Genomic DNA, 21,277 nt, shown 5'->3' with positions numbered 1-21,277 from the left:
TTGGTTATCAGTTGACCAGAACCTCTACAAATCTACAGTTATCGGACTGCCGGATCTCTCGAGACCGCTTTTTGGTAAGTTCCTGCAACGCCTTCGCTCTCGTTCATCGGCGGATCGCCCACGCGCAGCTTCCTGGAAGCAGGAAAAATCAGGAAAGGGGAAAAGGTGGAAAGAAATGAAAGTAGCGAAGGAAGCAAACGCATACGTCCGTACGTTTCATTTCTGCCGCGTACAAACTGTCGCGACGCGTCGATGAAATTGTACCAATTAAAATGAATGGAAAAAGTCGATACACAAACTCGATTGGATCGTTATTACTGGACTAAAAATAAACTCAAATAGTCCCGGTATTTTCCGAAATTGTTTATACAGATTATTATTTTGCCCGGGTATCGAGAGTTCCGAATCGCAAAAATATCGTGCAGCGTCGAGTTTTGACAACTTTCTGGGTTCGAATATCGCACGAGGAAACGAGAAGCTCGACGAACGAACGAGGACACAGGAAGGAAGATACGCGACACAGCGAGGAACTGAAGCTGAGGTACGATTGGAAGAACGAAGGAGCGAGAAGAGGAGAGAGTAATGGTTAGAAAGGGGAGGTGGAAAGAAAAGAAGAAAATAGACAAGAGCTCCTTTCTTTAAAGCGAGGGTTACTTTAAGGATCGTTCGAGAATCGGTAGTCTCTCCACCAATGTTTTATTTTATCCTCTCCGCTCCATAAGATCGCATTCTTTACGACCCATTAGACGAATTCATTACCAGACCCAGGCAATAGGTAGGTGAGGTCCGTAAGCCCTCTATCCTTCCTCTTCCTTTCCCCCCTTCTTCGCTCGGCTCTGTTTCCATCTCGTTCGCCCGCGTTTGTTTTTCGCGTCGGACAGCGCTTCTTCCAATGTGTCGCGAGTCCTGCGACGGAATTCGACGATACGACGAGCTATGAGTGAAAAGAAAGACAGATACGTCCGGAATGCGAGTATATATACGTGGAGAACGTAACGTGGAAAAGTTGAAACAGACGTGTACAAAGTAGATAAGTAGAATGAAAATTTGATCGATCGAATTCATTGGGATATTCCCTATCGAATACGAATTTTTGGGGAACCGAAAGAGATCTGTGGCCCAAAATTGAGAATTTGTATCAGAGGAATAACATGTGCAAGGAGGTGGCACGAGAAATTCTTTCGTCAATCGGTTGTCCTGACACGCTGCTTTTTTTTCTTTTTAATTTTTTAATGCAGATTTTTCTGGATCCACTGACAATTTTCTGCATGAGTTTTGCAGGAAATTTGTGAAAGGCGAATTTTATTACGAGAGTAATAACCATTTTCGTTTGTGGGAAGAAAGACTTGGAAATAGCTTGATGCACCGAACCGACATAACCGGAAACAATCGAGCACCGGACCGATACGACTGCGTAAATGAATTTGATTTACTGCAAATTCGTGGGAAGCGATAGTTTCTTATAGACAATTTGTAGGCAGAATTTTATATTTTAATGGAAAATATAGTCTCTCTTTAGGATTTTGTGATCCGTACTTCGTATGGTATCCAGTGAAACGAAAAATAGTATGACAGTTAGTATATAACAGTTATGGCATATAGGGAAGGACACATGGGACGTAGATGTACGAGTAAAGAAAACTTAGACGAGAATTTACTTTATAACATATATATTTATTTGAGCTTTAATTGCATTTTAAAATACAACCGAAATAATTAAATAATGACAAATCTGGTAAAATGGTTTCAAGAGTCGCGTATACATGATGCATATCTTTGTGGTTGCGCATTTGTAAGTAGGTAGGTACTTTTCGAGCGTATTTTTCGTACGGTTGGCTATTTCTCGTATTCGTTTCTCGTATCCGCGAGTGCGTACGCGCCGCGTTCGTTTTTTTCCGCGCGTATGATGCCGCGTATCGCATCCACGTAGACCACGTTCTTCTTTTTTCTCCTATACCCGCCACATTCTCTCAGCAGTCGTATATAATTACAATAATAATATTAATATTATCGTTATATCGATAAATACTTTTAAAGTCCGCGATGGAAGAATTAGAGTTTACAAGAAATACGTATACAAGTGTGTTCCGCTCCAAAATTGCGCTTTTAACTCGTCCTCGAACGCGCGCAATCATCGTCCCTTCGGCTTACTCTTTCCCGCCCACTTCTTCCTTCATCTTTGCGTTCTCGCGTTTCACACGTTATTCCATATTCTCGCTCGCGCGATCGTACTCGTCCGGATTTCGATTCCTCTCTCGCGGTGTCGCTTTTGCCCGCTTCGCGGCGTCAGCCACTTTTACTCTCGTTTCCCTTTCGTTCCTACTTTACCAGTTCTCGAATGCACGCAAGCAAGCAAGCAAGCAAGCACGCACGCACGCACACACGCACACACGCACGCACGCAGGCAGAAGACGATTCGCCAGAGAACGCGTTGGTCGCGCGCCGTTTTTCCACTCAGCCGAGAGACGATGCAGTCCCGGCGTGTTGGTAGCCGTTCGAAATGTTTCTTTTTTTTTTTTCCTTTTTCGCTGCGTTTCCCCCTTCGTTAATTGCATAGAGAATAATCGTAATCGTAATCAATATACACGGTATTCGCGATAATCCGAGCGATAGTAATGACAATATTTTACACTTAAAACGTCGCGTCGACTCGCACGGCGCAATAAATATTATTTGAACAAAGAAAATTTACAATGGTCTACTCGTACGCTACGAGCGAAGGAAAACGATAACGTTCGAGGAGGCCGCGTCGCGCGCGCTCGACTCGCCGCGCACGTGTGCTTCGAGTATAACTGCGAGCCTCGCTATTGCACCGTGTTCTCGTTGCTCTCGATGCTCCTTTTATGCCGCTTTTCTCTCACTCTGCAATCGCCGTCATCGTCGTCGTCGTAATCGTCAGCCGGTTCGCTTTGCCGAATACCCGTTGACTTTTTTGGACGAGGTCCGAATCCCGAACGCGATCTCACCGGTTTCGTAGTTCTAAGTATCAACAAAGAGATTCCTATACAAGGGCGGACCCTAGCCTAGCCTATGCGCTAATCAACTACGCTCTTATGTTCTAGAAGTATACATGCTGATCTGACCTTACGACAGCTGTGTGACAGGTAAGCCTTGCCGTCCTACACCTTGGAAAATTTTAATCGCTATCCTCTCTGCCTTTGCTGCTCTTTTCTCCGCTTGCACTCGTTTTCGTCGTTCGTTTATTCACTACCACGCGCATTCTACCTTTCGTACGCAGAAACACACACACACACACATACACACACGCACACGTACACACGTGTAGACACACGCTCGTTCAAGCATACAAATTATCTCTGTCGATCGCACGATCTTTCGCATCGCATCGCTATCTTTCTCAACGCCAGTCGTAAATGTCCTTAAGTATTTATAAAATCACAAACTTTGTCGCTCGCCGAGCCCCTTGACTCAGCAGTGCCGCGAGATATGGTGGCATCACAATTTAATCAACGCACGTTCGATATCTGCCTCCTCCCTCTGTGTTCGTTGCGCGATTCGATTATCCGGTGACGAGTTGGTTCGATTCGATTTGAACGGGCGAAAAGGAGCGATAGGTATAAAGAGGGGAATGGCGAACAGAGGGTGGAAAGCGGAGTAAGGGAGAGGACGAGGGAAAGACGAGAGAGACGAGAGACGAGGCGGTAGGAAACAGCGGAGACCGGATAATGGAATCGCGAACGAAAAAGGATGGATGTCCCGAGGCGGAGGTTTCGAAGGAGGTGAAATGGTGTTGCAATCGCGTCGCTAGTTATATAGTCATTACATTATAGATACACTTATGTACAAGTGGCACCGCTACTTACGGGGCTCGGACTATACGTACTTGCTGGACAACTGCTTGGCCAGCTCCGTATACTTGAGAAATTTGGAGTGCGGACTCTCTTCGAGGGGAGAGGCCGCTGACTGAGACGGGCTACCGTTCGCCTGTGCAAGCGGCGGCGACTTGTTGCGCTGGGAAGTCGGGGGCGAGGAAGAACTGTGACCGGCCGGCGGCGGTCCGGTGGCGGAGGTTTGCGAGACCGCTGCTGCCGCGGCCGCGGCAGCAGCCGCCGCCGCCGCCGCGGCCGCCGCTGATCGGCCGATCGTCAGTGGATCGGGAATCACGCCGTCCTTGACGAAGTGCATCTTGGACAGATGATGCCTGTACGCGCCCTTGGAGATGAACGGCGTGTCGCAGAAGGCGCACTTCATGATCGAGTCGGCGGTGACGACGGCGTCGTTGCAGGCCCAGCTGAACGCCAAGATCGCTCCCGGAGTCGTCCCGGAACCGGGTCCGGTCGCGCCCACGCCACTTCCAGCCGCTGCTCCGAGACCGGACGCGGCTCCAGGACCGCCACCGGATCGAGCCGCGCTGCCGCTAGGTCCTCGCGTCTCCGTCTTGTCGCAAAGCTTCTGCAGCGCGGCCAAAGGATGGCTGCTGGTTTTGCGTCCCTGAGAGTCGACCGCGTTGTTCGAGCCTCCGCCGCTACCGCCACCACCGCCGCCACCGCTACCGCCGCCTCCGCCACCTCCGCCACCGGACAGGCTGTCGAACATGGAAGAAAGCGCCCCGAGACTGCTCGACCCCTTCGTGTCGGGTGTACCACGCGGCGTTACCGACCGGTCGCTGCTCGTCGGACTGCTGGTGCTGTTCCTGCATGGGCTGCGCGCCATCTGTTCCGGTTGACCACTCGATCTAGGAGTCGGTGGGTTCATGCGAGGCGACAACACCTCTCGACCCTCCTCCGATCCTTCGTGCAAGCTGCTTCGTCGATGATTGAACGAACCTTGCTCCTCCTCGTCTCTGCAATCCTCCATGATCTCCTTCTTCACGAACACCTCGCGGTTCGACTGTGACTGAGCCTGCGACTGTTCCTCCTCGTTCGCCACGCGATCCTCCGACTCGTCGTCTCGGGGTTCCTTCTTGACGACCACGCTCGCCGCCGACGTCGCGGCCGAATTGGCCGCGGCAACGGAAACGGATGCGGTCGTGGACGACTCCTCGTCCCCGGATTCCTCGGTGGTTGGATGGTGACGACTCGAGGGCAAGGCTTGCGCACCCAATTGCTTGTCCGGCGTGACCCGATGATGGTGGGAATGCCTGGTGTCCGAGTGGCCGACCGACGAAAGGTCCACGCGCCTCTCCGGCGTCATCGCGTCGGTTCTACCGCCGCTTCCTCGTTCCGACACGGAGCTCGACTCGCTTCCGCTGCGTTCCCGCCGCGCGGCCGTACTTGTCGCGTAGTGTTGCTGCTGCTGCTGGTGCTGATGTTGCTGCTGATAAGACCGGAGAAGGTTCATCGTCTGTGGATCGACCAACGGTTTCGTGTAATCGACGCTCTCGTCGATGCCCAGCCGCTTCAAGATGCTTGTACCCATCGGGGCTCCGGGTTGAGCGTGATGCAGACCCGGTGTACCGTGCCTCACGCGAGAATCGAAGCTCTTCTCGATCAGTTTCTCGATGGCGTTCAACACGGATGGCGAGGAACTACCAGTGGTCTCGCCGGCGGTCGGTGTCGGCGTGTCCTTTCCTGGTGTGGTGGCGTCGCTGGCCGACGAGGGCGACCGATGGTGTCTCGAGGACACCGACGAACCGTCCTCGGTGACGCTCTTGCGGCCGGTCTCGGTCGGCGGTAACGTGGCCGGTAGGTGATTCGACATCAACGCGTTCTTCAAGAAGTTTCGCTGATTCGCGCCCACGGTGCCCGCTCCGATACACTGGCGTATATGATCGACGAAGATGGTCGTCTCGATCTTCTCGCCGCATTTCTCGCACGTTATACGACCGGCGTGTTTGCCGAGGCTGTGGCTCAGTCCGGTAGCCGCGTCGCCGTTCTTGAACTCGTTCTGCGCTCGTTCCAGTTCCAACAATTTTCTCACCGGCAGCGACTTCTTGCGTTTCTCCCGCGTCTGCCGCCTGCGACCGCCGCTCTCGGTGATCGATCGCATTATGTGCTCCTTGTAGTGGGAATTCTTCACCATGTGGTTGCTCAGTTCTTTCAGCGAGCTGAACGCTTGATCGCAAACCTTGCACGTGAGCACGGCGCTCACGTGGCTGCTAGTAGCGCCGGAGCCCGGGCCAGTGGCGTTTCCGGCGTGCGGTCCGGACGCGCCACCGGCGGTAACCGCGCCACCCCCGCCACCAGCGGCGCCGGTTACGGATCCACTGCCTGCACCGCCACCTCCGCTTCCTCCGCTTCCACCGCTGCCACTCTTGTTCTCGTCCGACGACTTCCACGAGATAATCTGCTCCTGGGAGATGATGTTGGTGTAATGTTGCGTCTGCTGCATGTGCGACGTCATCTCGGCGAGAGAGCGGAAACTCTGACCGCACCACATACACTTGAGAATCTGCCTGGTCTGCTCGGCTCCCTTCCCCAGCCAAACGTCCTGACCCCTGACCAGCTTCCTCGGCAGAGGCATCGTCTCCTTGATCAGCAGGTTCAACTCGGATGGACTCTGTTTGCTGCTCGGAGTCGCGGAACCACCACCACCGGCGCCGGAGCCAGCGTTGTTGCTGGACGCGGTGGTTTGCGGCTGGTGCGGCTGATGCGGCTGCTGCGGCGTCACGATACTGGCCACGCTCGGTGGCTGCGGGTGGAGCGCTGACGCGGCCGCTGGCACGGGCATGTTTACGCCGCAGTGTTTCGCCTCCTTCATGTGAGTCGTCATCGCGGCCAACGTGGGGAAACTCTGCTTGCACCATACGCACTTGAGCACGTCCTTGGCTTGATCGGCCCCCTTGTTCAGCCAGTGAGACTGCCAGGCACTGTGTCGACTGCCGGACGTGGAGCCGGCGGTCGCGTTGCCCGCGACCGCTGCCGCGGCGGCTGCGGCTGCGGCTGCCGCGGCTCCGCTCGCTCCGCCACTGCCGGCGCTCGTGCTCGATCTGAACAGATCCTCGCCGCCCAGTTTGCTCAGTTCGCTCATCTTCTCCAGGGCTTTGGTCGCTTCGCTCGGCTGATACGACTTGTCGAGAGCGGACGGTGGTTTCATCTTGCCGTTCCAAAGTTGCTGATGATGTTCGACTACGCCGGCGGTGCTCTTCGGCGAGAGTTGCTGTTGACTAGTAGCCGCTGCCGCGACCGCGGCCGCGAAGTAGGGAAAGTGAGAGGCGACCACGGGCGACGTCCACGGCGAAACGACGGGTGGTCTGCCGAAACCTGCAGCCGTGACGGCTTGAGCGGCCTCCTGGTGAGCCGCTGCGGCCGCCGCAGCTGCCGCCGCCGCCGCTGCCGCCGCCGTGCCAGCGGACAACCTGGAGGACTTGCGAACGGGCAGCGGCGGAGAATCTTCCGGTCCAGGTCGTTTTCTACTTGGCACCGATAAATCCAAAGGTCCGTTGTTCGCCTCCGTGGAGGAGGACGGTGTTGGCGGCTTGCTGAGGTTCAGTATCTGCTCCTCTTCGTCGTCCTCCGTCGACGACGCTTTCCTCGTGCTAAAGTCGAGCACCGCGGGCAACGGCGTGGCCGACGGCGATACCTCGCCGACGCTGCTGGGCGAGACCAGAAGGCCAGGAGTAGCTGCCGGTGGCGAGCACGACGAGGATACCAACGGAGACACGGAACCACGGGATAGCGGCGAGTGGCCTAGTAGCAGTCTCTGGTGGGTCTGTTGCAGGTACGCCGCCATCATCGCCGCCGAATGAGGGGGTAGCAGTGGATGGCTTCCGAGGGGCAGTGGCACGATCCCGCTCGGACTCACCGGGCTCGCGGTGCTTCGCGTCGCTGGCGGCGGCGGACTTCCGGTCGCCGGGCCGGACGATTCCCGAGAATCTCTCGAGGGACAGCGTGGACTCATTGGCTCTCTGAAAGCATGAAACAGAAAGGAGAAACGTTACGCGCGATGATCGGTGAAGATCGGACGGCCGGGATCGCTGGGATCGCAGGGACGCGCAGGCGTTGATCGGATTCGCGCGGCGAAAAACAGCGGGAGATCGATACCCGTGGTCGAATCCTGTGGACGAGGTTCGCTGCGACTCTGGCGACTGGACGAAGGATCCGTGCGCGGCGTGTCGTGTCGCGTGCTGCTCGCGGCACGCGAACCGAATCGAAGATGGAGAGCGAGCGAGAGAGGTTGTGTAGACTTGACGACGGCTCGCTCGTAACTGACTGCCTCTGACTGAATGCCGAATGCGTGCCGCGAGACGAAAGGGGAACGGCGCCGGCACGCATGCAGGGGAAGTTTTCGATGGGTGGCGGGGCAGCGGAGGACACGGAGGCGCCACTGCCGCAGCCTGCCACCGGCACACGCATCCACCACCGCCCCCGTTGTAACCGGTGATGCGGCAAAGCGGTACCGGAGCGGTGGTGGAGCGCCGTCATCGTCGGCGTTGGTGGGATCGTCGATGCAGGCCGACGCGTAACACGTGCCTATCTCTATTAGCTGTATGACGTCGCACGGCAGTCACCGATATCGGTCTGGCACCGGCTTATTTATCCCTCCTTCGTTCTCTCTCTCTGTTGTCCTCGTGCGCGCCGCATCTCCTCGCCTCTCTCTCCCCTTCGTGTTTCCTTTAGCAGAGACAGCGAACGACGCGACGTTTACACCGTTCTCTCGCTCGTGCGCCGCACGTATCCGTGACGATTCGTTGCGCTCAAACAACGAGAATACCCGTGTGTGTACACGAGGGGCGCCCGACGCCGGCAACTTCAAAGAGAACGGCAGCGGCGCTCTCGTTGATTTAGGCGGTTTATGACCATGCTGCCAGTAAAGCACCGACTAATGAGTTTCAAGCGAACCGTGTTCGTTGAAATTTACGTTCATACCACTTTCGACGGTCGCGCCTTCGTCTCTTCCTAAGTATAGGCTTCGCGTTTCGTTTCGTTTCGCCTCGTCTCGGTCCGTTTCCTTTCGTAATTATCGCGAAGCACGTTAATCGAGATTTTTACCTGTCCGGTGGTCCAGTGTCCCTTAAAATAGTAGGATTCAGTCTCGCGGTTGCGGAAGGCGGTGGAGTGGGCGGCGATGCGTCCTCGTCGTCTTCTTCGTCGGTCGCGTCCCCATCCTCTTCCTCTTTGGCTGCCGTCGTGCAACCTCTCTCGCTAGGACTAATTGGGCCGTCATCCTCCACGCAGTCGCCTTCCTCGCCCTGGAGGTCCGCGCCAGGCCCTGAGCCTTCGACTCCGTCCTCCCCTGCAACGGAAAATCGTACGATCGTTTCAGTGCGACGCGATAGCGGCCTAGACGGCGAACGGGGCGCGGTTACGCCGCGGTTACGGCGCCAGTCACTGAATCGAGGAGGAAGGAAAGGAAGATCGACGCGTCTCGTAACCACGCCGCGCCGTTCGCACCGAGAATTTGGGAACGAGAAAAGCGAGCGTTGGAAAAGGACGCAAAGAGGCGAACAGCGAGGACGGTTGGCGCGAGACAATGCCGTTATCGGCTCATTTATCGGCCTTTCGCGGCTACGACGACGTAGAAGACTGTCGCGAACGACAGTACGCGGCGACGAGGGTACGCGGGATTGCATCGAAAGTGCGTCGAGCAAAGTCATCGCGTGCCATTGTCGAGCAACCTACGGACTTCCGTTGCCCTTCCATTTCTAACTCTCGAACGAATCACCGGCACGATCGAACGTTCTACTTCGACGCTGAAAACCAGAAGAGGAGCGTGTCGTCGTTTTACGCTCTAGGCGAGCAGACGATCGGATCGGCGGGACTCCGGCTGATCCAGAAGCGGCGGAAACGCGACCCGTTCCGGTCGGTCGTTGAATCGGATTTCCGGCGAGTATCGGCGAACGGACGCAACGGGGATCGCCATCTTGTTCCGGTGACGCGTCCTCGTTCGAGATGGCGCAAGACGAGGAGCCCGCGGATCCGGGCATCTCTCCGGTGGCCGAAGAGAGCAAAAGGAAGAAAGAGGCGGAAAGGACTCAGCACACCTCCCTTCCGAGAGGGGTGGGGACAAGCAGGACGAAGAGCACCGTCCTACTTTGCCGACTGGCCAACCAAACGATCGTTTGTTCGCCGATGGGCCACGGAAGAAGGAGGGAAAAGAGATCGCGCATCGATCCGAGAAGGCATCGGCAACTAATTACGCAGATTTATGTCCCCATTGTCCATTGTCTCTCTCCGGCTGGCGCGGGCCGAAGCGGGCCGGAGCGGGCCAGAGCGGCCCTCCGAAGCCCTGCGCGACCGTGAACGATTCGATGGAAGAAGCTGTGCTCCGCTGCTGCTCGCCGACCCTTTGGGTCGGGGTAGTGCGGGGAGGTGTGCTCGAAGAATGGGGAACGAGCAACGACCAACGACCGCGAAGATGACCGCGTCGTCGACGAGAACGAGGAAGACGACAACGAGGGCCCGAGCTAAAAGGAACGAGGCATGCGAGGATCGACTGAAATCGGTCCGCTACCGAGAAGGGATACGCGACAACTCGCAGACCAGGGCGGACCACCGGTGCTCGCTGGAGCTCCGCCCGCTTCCAGCATCCCTCGCACGCTCTCTTTTCCCTGTCGCGTTTCCCTTCTTTTCGTTCGCCCACGAAACCAACGCGCTTCTTCTCTCTTCCTCTCCACCTTCCTCTCTCCCCTCCTCGCTCCTCTTGCTTCTTTTCTCGCGGCTATTTCAATCTCGGTCTCGCGACCCGATCCACCGCCCCGGAACCGTCCACGTTCCATCGTCCACCAGGATGTCGCCGCGCAACCACGAGCCTCGCGCCCGCTGAAGGTACCGGAATGCAAATGCTCGCACCAGCCGAGGTACGGCGTATTTCTACTGGCAGGTCGTTAACGAAGCAACTAGCACGGGGGTTTGCGTATACAGCCGCGGGAAACATACGAGGGGAGCAAGCAGCGTGGCGTACGGAGTTTAAAGCGATCGAGCCCTGACACCGGTTTAGCAGATGCTACCGCGTGATATCCGGCGTGCTCGACTTCGCAGCGAACATCGCGGCCCCTTACCGACTATGGGATGTACCGATCATGGTTGCCGCACTTATAACGCTCGATGATTCCTGCTGCTACAAGTTTAAGGGCACGTGCACGTTTTTCGTGCAAACTTAGTTTTCCAATTGGAAGGTTGGTGTGATCGACGAGACCGAGTAATTCGCTGCAAGTGATCCTAATTTTACCCTTTAACTTTAGCCATTGCGCTACAAGTAGCTTTTGACGTGTAATTCTAACTAGTAGTCGATAATGATATTTTTCAAGATCGTTCAGGACTTAGAAATGTATTTTCATATCCTCGTAACCAGTAACGCAGCCTGATCTACTAGCCTCGCTCGGAAAACTCTAGGATAGCAGTTACATTTATTTGACAAACGAATCAAAACGCTGTTAATGTATCGGCGATCGTTCGGCGTATCGAGAAACGACGAAGTCGTGGGATATCAAAAATGTTAACGTAAACATGCAACAACGGACCGATCTGTCTGGGTATCGCGCGTTCTCTTCAGCCGTGCCACAGCCCTTCGTCAATTACGATTCTTTCTACGAAGAAACGGATTTCCTTGCCTCGTCTTGTCTTGTCTCGCATCTCGCCCTCGATATTACCGCCTCTGTTCCACTTTTTCGAAACTCGCCTCGAACGAACCGCGTATCACCTACTCCGATCGCCACAACAACATCATCCAAGGATGCAGATGATCGCGCGATAAATCTCCATCTCGTCTGGATTTATGTATTTGCGTCGTATCAAATCGGCAAGATTTGTTGGCAATTAGACCGGTCGTTAAAGCATCTCGTACGTTGAGAAAACAGCGGCTCGCGCGAGTTTAATATCGTTTGCACGGCAAATCTAGATAACGAATTTTGCTTTGCGCGAGCTGCGCTCGTTATCTCCGCGACTTAATTTAGCCAGCGCGTGTGGATAACGCGATCCGGAGGAAACCGACGATCGACGACGAATAACGACGAATCGGGAAGAACCTGTTGACCGGTCGATCGAGCGAGCCGGTCTCGCGCAACGTGCCGGAAATAAAACGGCGCGCGATAATGAGGCGCGGCGACGGTGGCGACGGTGCGGTGACGGGAAAGCGGAGAAGCAAGGAAAGCGACGAGGAGGCGAGGTGGAAGGGTGGGCGAAGGCGGGAGGGAACAAAAGGAGCAACGGTGGAGGACAAGGCAGGACAGGACAGGAGAGGAGATGAATTCCTGATGCGAGAGAACCGTCGGGAGGCTGGCGAGGAGAGTGACAGGAGGCAGACGAAGAGACGATCGGATGGACAGGCAGACAGACGGACGAACGGACGAGCGGGAGGAGCGGGCGGGCGAACGGGTGAACGGGCGGTCCGACAGAAGGACGAAGAGAGACGGAGAGCAAAGGGAGGCTTCGCATTGTGATTCTCTCGCGGTCTGCCAGAGAGTGACTGACGGGTGAATCCATTCTCCTTGCTCCGTCCTTCTTTCTGTTCTCTCGCTCTCGTTTGCTCGTTGCTCCTTCTCTTACGGTTGCTTCTTCCTCTCCAAGCAACCGGCGCTGTGGCTCTCGAATCTCATCCGTGTTCCAGCTCGTAGCGCGTTGCGTTGCAGACGCGCGAGACGCGTCGTCGTTTCTCAGTTCCTGCGAACGATTTTCCCCGCTTTTCGCCATCTATGCCACCGTCGCTTCGTCGCACCGCCCTTCGCAGGATTCAGTCTCGCGGTTTCTTCGAACGTTCTCGCCACTCGTTCGCGTTTTTCGTTCGGGCTCGACCGGTTCGATCGTTCGCGTCGCATTTCGCGTTGACGCAAATGTTTACGACTCGGTTTCTCCCCCTTTCGATCTTCCTTCTCTTCGTCCGATCGCTTTGTCTTGCAGGATGAAACACGTCGGGTGGTCGGATTCGTGAGTCACTTAAGCGTCCGAACGAGACGACAGGGCCGAACCGAAGACGGAGCACCGACCTACCGTAGTCTACCTGACTGATTGACCGATGAGCCGACTGTTATCCTAAGTCAACACTCACTCCATCAGCCTGTCGAATCGCTTCCTTCCATCGCCGAGTTCCACCGCCACGTTCCCTTCTCGTTCTCCAGCGGTTCGAACGGGCCTCGTCTCCTTTCGCTCTCGCGGTTCCAACGGCGTATAAAAAATGCGCTGGCCGTTTTGTTCCCGCGAGGCCAGCTACCGATTAAGACGTTCGATCGATCGATCGTGACACACGAGTCTCCGCGAAGGTGAGACTTTTTACCGGCGTCAATCGCGTGCGTCTAACTACTCTGATTGCTTTTGATTAGTCGTAATTTTCCATCCGTGCAAAAAGCTTTTGTTTATCACTGGATCGTAGATCTTTGCGCGTTCGCAGAAAATGTATGCAAAGTTATGTAGGTGAAAAAACGTACGTTAAATATGCAGATATGTTAAATCTGTTAAGTACGTATATAAAAAGAATAAAAAGTAGAAAAAGAATACCAAAAACAAAGTGTCATATCTTATAAATCAAACGGATTCTCCCTTCTCCGATTCTCTCTTAGTTGTTTAATGTCTAAAGTCTACCTAGCGCCTAGACGTCGTTCAGAAGTCAAATCGATCGACTCCCAGCGATTAACATTCGATTTTCAAGAAATAAATAACTCCCGTTCGTAAATTTATTCGTCGTCAAATGATGATATAAGCGCCGATCAATTCCAAGCCCGATTTACGAACTAATGTTTTTGCAACATCGTCGCGTATTTCAATCTTTTGGCTTTACGAAATCAATCAAAGCGATTACTAATGATTTTAACGTTTACGCTCGTATATTTTTCTACGAGAAATCCTCACATTGTATGCATTTCGTTCCTCGGAACGATCAAATGTCACTCTTACGAGCGAATACATTTTGTTCGCGATAGATCGACATAGATCATCAAAGGCAACAGGGAGGCAGCTCCACTTTCCAGTAATACGAATAATCCAATAAAAACCAATGAAAAATCGATCAAAATCAAATGGTTTTTTAAAGCGTCCTACGAGTTTATATCGAACATCAAATGCATACTTTTCTTTCTTTTCCAATAAATACAATTGCAATATTGCAATCTTAATTTTCTTAAGGACCGTTCAGACGATCGATGTCGTTACATACCAATGTCGTTGTCAATAATTTAGATTCTCGTTATTATCGTTTATCGTAGTTCGTACTTCGTATTTGTTAAAATATTTATTCGTTCGTTGGTTTGGTATAACCAACGAACAAAATTATTTCAGAAGAATATCGTATGTACGTATGAAACGAAACAAAATCCTTCGCTCGACGAAATGCACAAGCAGATACTTTGCAGGGAAGCGTATACACTACGCATAGGTTACGCAAGTTAACGTTGGCGTGACTGTGGGATCACAATGGACGCGAATTAATACATCGCGAGATAAGATACATTGGTGCGGGTTGAGATTAGTCCGGAGCGGAGATAGTACGACGAAGAAAGCAATACATGAAATGTTTAAATCTCATCGGCCGGTATCGGACAAAAGATCGAAATGACAGTGAAATCTGTTGGCCGTGTAGCGACCCTGCCAATGTTGTCCGTATGATCGTATTTAGATACACAAGAGGCTGATAAAATAAGCTTGAATATCCGACAACGCGATGCGTGCAAACGTACTGGATTTTCTAGAGGGACGTCGTCGTACCGTAACCGTGCGTCTATTGTCCAGAGAAAGTAAATTGAACGTGAATATTACGCCATAATGACGATGATATTGACAATAACGTTGACGGTCTGTACGTTGCTTTATACAGCCTCCATCGATTCGCAGAGCCACGGCGGACAGTAAGAAAATCGCGCGAATGGCGAATGGTGATCGGGAAGGACGAAACTCGTCGAACGTAAGAATTTCGGTTGCGTGGAGAGATCGTTTTAATACGCTCGCTAACGACGCCGCCCGCGGCGAAGTTTCGCGATATCGGTCTCGATAGGAGTAGAAGCACGGGAAAACGATCGAGTAAATTGCGTCGCGCGTACTTGGCCGAACGGTATTAATGATCGGGCACGCACGGTCGCGCCATCGGTGCGTCCGTTGATGCAGGCAGGACGACTGGATGATGGATGATAGATGATGGTATACGCGCGTCCGGTAAGACCGACCGTTCTTTTCGTTTGTTCTCGTTCGTTCCTTGGTTCGTTCGTTCGGCCGGTCGATCGCGCAACAGGCGACAGTGATGATCGATGCATGGCTGCCGTAGCTGCTGCCGTGGCTGCTGCTGTTGCTCCCACTTAAAAAGCTGAAATCCGCAAACCCGTTTTGCAGTCGGTTCGTCGCGCTCCAGCTCCCCCGCTCGCAACGTCCCGCGTTGTTTCGCGCGTGTCCAACCGCGCGTTATCCACCGGAAATGAACGATATGCTTTCACCGGTAGCCGGCGGCGGTACACGGAAATCGTACATCTATCGATCGCGAGAAAAACGAAATTTCGATGGTTTCAAAAGGTCAGGGTTTCTGTACACACTTCCGAGAGCTAACGGTCGTAATTGGCCAGGCATCGAGGGAAGAGATAGCGAATTTGCATCGTAGAATCTCAGCTTGTTGTAACGCGTACGTTATTATATAACATATAGCATCGTTTGCACGATCGAACGAATCAGCTTTACGTATACCCTGTTATCCGAGCTATGATCGAGCGAGTACGTACGTAAATAACGCGTGAGAAGAAACTGACAAGACTATATAGATTAATTTCTTCGTTTCCGACAACTTGCCATGGTCGAACGTAAGACAGAACTTGGTGATCTAGTCGGATACAGTTCCTCTCTGTATAATTACAGTTACGCGTACGGTAATCTCGCGATACGACGAAAGCCTCGACGATTTCACGATCTCGCTGTTCCTATCTGTTCCTTCAACGGTAGCTGGCAAATTTCGTCCCGATCGGCCACTATTTCGTATCGTTCGAACGGACGTTCGCGTTCCATCTTCTTCGAGGACTCGCGACGCGTTATGGTCAGACGCGAACGCGAACGCGCGGTTTAAGCGGATGGCGGCGGAAGCGAGGAAAGGATGTCGGCGGCGGCGGCGGCGGCGGCGGCGGTGGGTCGAGAAGCCACGGGGCGACGGTCTGGCGAGGTGGAAGAGGAGAGATGACAGGAGGACGCCTTCATCACGATATCCGTCACTCTTCTTTCCCCCCCGCCCCTCCCTGTCCTCGTTCTTCGACCGTAACCTCCGAATCTCTTCGTCCTCCGCGTCTCTTTCTTCCACTCGCCGTCACGCCGCCTTTCGAAATGTCACTCCTGTTACCGACTGCTGGTGCAGAGGCCGTGACAACAATAATTGTCAGCGAAGTAACGTCTCTCGAGTCGGCTACGGACAGGAGACGAAGCAGCGGGAGAGAGTTAAAAAGTCGGAGGATGGGATAGCGAGGCGGGAGCAGCTCTCTCGCCGGGAGAAAGGACACCGGGAAGAGAGAAAGGGAAGCAGAAAAGAGGGAAAGGATAGCGCGGGGCGGATGGTGCAAGCTCGAGTACGCGAGAAAGAGCGGACGGTTCGCTCTATTTATAGAACCGGCAACAAACACGAAGCAGCTGGTGTCGATCCGTCCGGTTATCGTTTCGTTTACACAGCCTCTGCGTGTCGCGGCCCCCGCGCGAAGTGGTCGCGCGAGAAACGAGGGCCGAATTCTCCAACCGACGAGCTTCGCCGTTCGCGTCCTAACGCTGGGTCCGTACCGACTGCGTACACTGTTCCCGAACAGACACACTGTATCGCGTCCACTGCTGGGAATAGTTCGCGAGCGGAGCGCAAGCAAATTTGACACATTTTACGTTTTGCTACGCAGACAGAAACGTTTAGGAGCTTATAAATGGTTATACAACTATACGTACAGCGGTAGTCATCGATCAACGGTGCAACGCTCCGCGACAAGTATTTTCTAAATTATCACGCTGGCAAAAAATTCCTAGAGTTTGTAAATGCCGCCAGTTACGCGTTGACACCAGGAACATCGGTAATCGGCGACGGTAGAGCCAAGCGAGCGTTAACTACCGATACACGATGTACGCGCCTATTTGACATTCTAACCGAGGAGGATGGCATTGTTCGCGAATACTATCAGCGAACATGTTCGCTAACGAGTGCGCGCTTTCAAACGCTGCTCGCTAATCGTAAAAGTATTCGCGGCGCATGATACTCGCATGGAACGGGCTCGATTCCGCAATCCGATTCGATCGATCGATCGATCGAGGAAATCTCGGGCACAACGAGTACGACGACCCTTTCGAGTCTCGTTCGTCGCTAGAAGCCGATGACTCGTGACAGCCGTGAAAAAATAAGACGCCTGACTGGACTTTGTATCTTAATCCCGAAGGAGAGTGGATGTGTCCCGTGAAACGACCGACTGGCCGGTCTTTCGCTGTGAGGAACGGTTCCCGAAATAGGCTGCCGGCGCGAACGAACGACCGCCTCACCGATCCGTCCTAATAAATATTGTGTCAACGTAAATAAGTACGATGCCTCGTGGTGCGCGCGAGTCTGCCGGTGAAGATGGTGCACGGACAGAAGCCGATCCGTCCTCTGGATGACGGACGGCTGATGTACGCAAGGACAGGTGCGCGCATCTCTCGATCTCCTCGCCCTTTCGCTTCACTCTGCTCTGCCATAGCAGGCACGACACGCCGTGACGCGTTCCTCTTTGCTCTCGAGAACGTCGCGACGAAAGAATTTCGTAGTCTCCAGCCCGTAAAACGCGTCCGTCGTCACGGGCACGGTGTTCCGTTGCTACACGAAACGTCGATTTTTGCGGTAATATTCGAGCCGCGAAACCAACGCGAGTGACTATACCGCCTCGAGGACGGCACTGATCTATAAATAATCTTGTGTAACGTAGCACGGAACGCGGTTTACGAGCAACGGTATATCGACGGGTTCACCAGGGCGATCGACACGAAGAATAATCTGAAAGACGGTTCTTTTCGTAGTGCCTTTCAACGGCACGCACGATACGGACAAGAAGTTTTCCGCCTGTTTAGGAAGGACGCGTACGCTCCGATATCGATCGGCCGGTCCTGTGTCGGCCGAACAGTCGGTCGGTCGGTCGGCCGACACAGCCTCGGCTATCTAGGCAGCCAAAGCAGTCAGTCAGTCGTCGAGTCGGTTCTCGTCGTCGTCGTGGTCGTCGTCGTGGTCGTCGCCGTGGTCGTCGTTGTCGTCATGGCTGTCGGTATCGAAGGAAAGTCTAGAAACGGTTCCAGTGCAGTCGCGAGGGGGCCGGTACCGAGGTCGGAGCAGATTTATGCGACACACATGCGGCAAAGCGTATAACTCACTCGCACGCCCATAATATCTTCCCCCGATCCCTTCGGCCGCCGCTTTGCCTCGCTTCTTAGCCCCCCAAAGGCATCGAGATGAGAGACAGATACACCAATAACGCCGAACCAGGCCGTCGCAACGATATTTATTACGAATTGCTAGGGATTATGTTATGTCAGTGGTTCTCATTGCCCGACGAACCAAGAATACCCGCCGCCTTCGAATCACCTTCCGTTCCTCTATTCACCTTCCTCTTTCGCTGCAGCTGGCGATCGCGTATCTCGGATTCTCTGCGTTGTACCGTAAAATATGTAGGTTGGAAAACGATGGTGTGCAACGTGAACGAAGGGTTCTCGTACAGGGCCGCAATGAGACGAGGAGACGCGAGAAAGAGTGGCAATAACAGACGGGGTTAACGGTGCCTGTACCGTGGCTAGTTAGTTGGAGATCGTACCACCTTTGTTTGCACGCCCCACCTTCGGCTTCGACGCGACAGCACACACGCGCGTACGTGTACGTGCACGCACACCATCGTGCCGGCGGTAGCCGTGGCATTATATCGTGAGCACAGAAGTAATTTATAGTTGCAATAATTTATTGGGTACCATGGGGTTTATACTTGCCTGACGTGTAGCCATCCGTCACCGTCAGTGACGTCACCTCCCTCCACATAATGACTACCTACGCCCCCCCTCTTCCCTCCCGCCGACTCCTCCCGTCCGCTCCAGTCGTCGTACCCCCTTCCTACCTCGGTTACCGTACACCCTTCTGCCTAACCAACCCCACTCTTGCTACTCGCCGGTCGGACGATTTCTCCGGTCGCGACTCCAATTTACCTCGTCTCGTGTCCACTTCACGATACGCGCTTTCTTTTCTTCGCACCGATGATAATGGACCGCGCGCAGAAGAGGAAATTTCGCTGGCTTTTAACCCTTTGCGATGTGCCCTCGGCCAGCGAAACACCTTTCGTGCAACGTTGCAGCCGTGTGTGTCTGTCGTACAACGTCGGAGAGCCACGGACACGACGTTTCAGGAATTACGAATCAGAGTTTTTGATTCTCCGTAGGCAACTTGGATGGTTCACGCTCCGATCGAAATTTTACTCGGTCGGAGTTCTCTCTATTTCGGTTAAACATCGATCGTACGATAACGCGGAAAGCTGGATAAGCGTGGCGGTATCGTTTTCCCAAGCTTCGAACGGTGAAAACGATTACGAAAGTACGAAAATACGCGAGTTTGACCGGATCGGCTGTCGTACGTCGCAGTTTGTAACGAAGAAAGATACTCGTGCTAAGCGCGTGCAATAACGTTTGAAATAAACGCCGCGTGTCTTGTACCGCGTACGTTGCCCCGTCGATTTAAAATTTTATCACCGTCCGATAGGAATAAAATTTCGAACGATCTCGACTGTAACGCGTCTAATCTACGTTCGTAGAATTTTTCCACGGCAAACGTTGAAATACTTTCGTACGCCGAGATTGCACGGATCGAACGCTGCGAGGGTTAATACGTGAGCGCAGGAAGTTGTCGCGAATCAGGCGGAACCGCGAGTCGGGCGTCGCGTCGCATCGAAAGGCCAAAGTACCGGAACGACGGGAGCAGTGTCCCGTCTCGCAGTCACCAGAGGCACCTCTTGATGGCTGCCAGAGACGAGGAGTCGGTCCAGAACTAGATATGCTCGTCACGTTTCTAGCTCGCCTTGCACGGGAGGGGAGCGGGCAAAGAGAGATGGAGAAAGAGGAGGTGGAAGAGGCGAAGGTGTCGTGGAGAGAGGGTGATATCGCACACGGTGTCGGTACTGTCGCAGGAAGCCGACGCGACGTTGCGAGTGGAAATGACGTTGACGGGCGTTTGTCACTGTCCTCGGCAAATAATATCCAACACCGCCCGGTGTATACCCATCCTATTACCTCCACGAAGCTTTCTCCGTGTGCACAGGCGACCGTGGAAAAGAGACTCGTGTACGAGGAACGAGATGGAAGCCGCGCGCGCGTGTGTGTGTGTGTGTGTACGTGTGTCGTTGCTTGTATGTTTGCGCGCGGAAGCTGCCATGTGTTGTGTCGTACACGGGCATAATCGTCCGTGCGCAACGTCCACCAAAGAATCTTTTTGCACGCGTCTCGATGTATCTTTCACCGTTTCGCTATATTTGCATTCGGTTAACGGGGGATGGTTACGAATAACGAGGGAAAAATACGCCGATAGAATAAAGTCGATTCGTGACTCGTCACCGGTATGCGTCTTTTCACCGTTGCCGGAGCAAAGGTGAGTTTTCGTTGCGGTAGCATTTCGAAACGATACGCGTTATTTATCTAATCGTACTTCGCTAAGGCGAAACGAAAGAATAATAAATTAGGCTTATCTGAATCTCGCACGCATTTCCAACCGTAACGTATCGCGGTTCTTGGCTATCGAATTAGCATCGCTCGAAACTTGATATTTTCATTTTTCTTCTTAAGGGTAACAGGAAATAAATCGCCAACGTAATAGAGTGAGTAAAGGTGAGAACACGGCTACTTTCAGCCGACTCTGGCCATTTTCAATGGCATTCGAGTCCAGTCAATTGCTCGACCATGGAAACTGTAACAACACGAGGCTCTTCGATATCGTGTAATCGGTTAAATAATCGCTGTCGTATATATGCACGATTATACAGCGTGGTAATAATTTGAACAACCAAGGACAACTCGCCGTCTCTCCGACATACGCGTGTACGATATATTTTACCTCGAAATTTCTGCATACGATCTCAATTCGTTGCTAATCGTAAAAATAGATAACGGGCGAGTTTCTTTTCCGACTGTGCATTGTACTAATCCCGTGGTAGAGGATAATTAGAAATTATTGGAGCCGACGGAACAGACAGGTACTGCTAGCTAGGAAAGAAGGAGAGTAATGGCATCGACTGGATCGGGGAAGTTCGCCGGGTTAGAAGGTGGAAAGGCTGAAGGGTCTTGGCGACAGCCGTCAATCGATTGTCAACCGGGTCAGGCGACCAACCTAACCTAAGCCCTCCTATCCTCCTCCTTGTGCTGGTACTTGCGCGCGTATTCGTTTCTACTGTACGCGGAGCCCTCGCCTTCTTCTGATATAGCCACGTTTACAGCCCCTACTTCCCTCTCGTGACCTTCCT

General features: G+C 53.5%; 1 protein-coding gene across 9 annotated transcripts in view; it reads right to left on the bottom strand.

Annotated features, from left to right (window-relative positions):
• Nucleotides 1–1,653: 1,653 nt before the first annotated feature.
• tio (zinc finger domain-containing protein tiptop) overlaps nt 1,654–21,277 on the bottom strand; it is a 90,356-nt gene continuing 70,732 nt past the window's right edge. For 8 of the 9 annotated variants that reach the window (XM_076622943.1, XM_076622942.1, XM_076622941.1 and 5 more), the window contains 2 exons: nt 8,892–9,135; nt 1,654–7,807 (listed from right to left, as the gene is read on the bottom strand). In XM_076622943.1, the coding sequence (XP_076479058.1) occupies nt 3,835–7,807; nt 8,892–9,135 (4,217 nt within the window). In that variant the 3' untranslated portion in view covers nt 1,654–3,834. Of the gene's footprint in view, nt 7,808–7,943; nt 8,597–8,891; nt 9,136–21,277 lie in introns of those variants that run through there. The other variant, XM_033329853.2, reaches the window with a different exon arrangement.

Source organism: Bombus vancouverensis, chromosome 11, assembly GCF_051014615.1.
Source record: "Bombus vancouverensis nearcticus chromosome 11, iyBomVanc1_principal, whole genome shotgun sequence".
In the NCBI taxonomy this organism is placed as follows: domain Eukaryota; kingdom Metazoa; phylum Arthropoda; class Insecta; order Hymenoptera; family Apidae; genus Bombus; species Bombus vancouverensis.
Note: the sequence above shows the minus strand (reverse complement) of the source record. Positions and strands in the feature narration are given on the sequence as shown.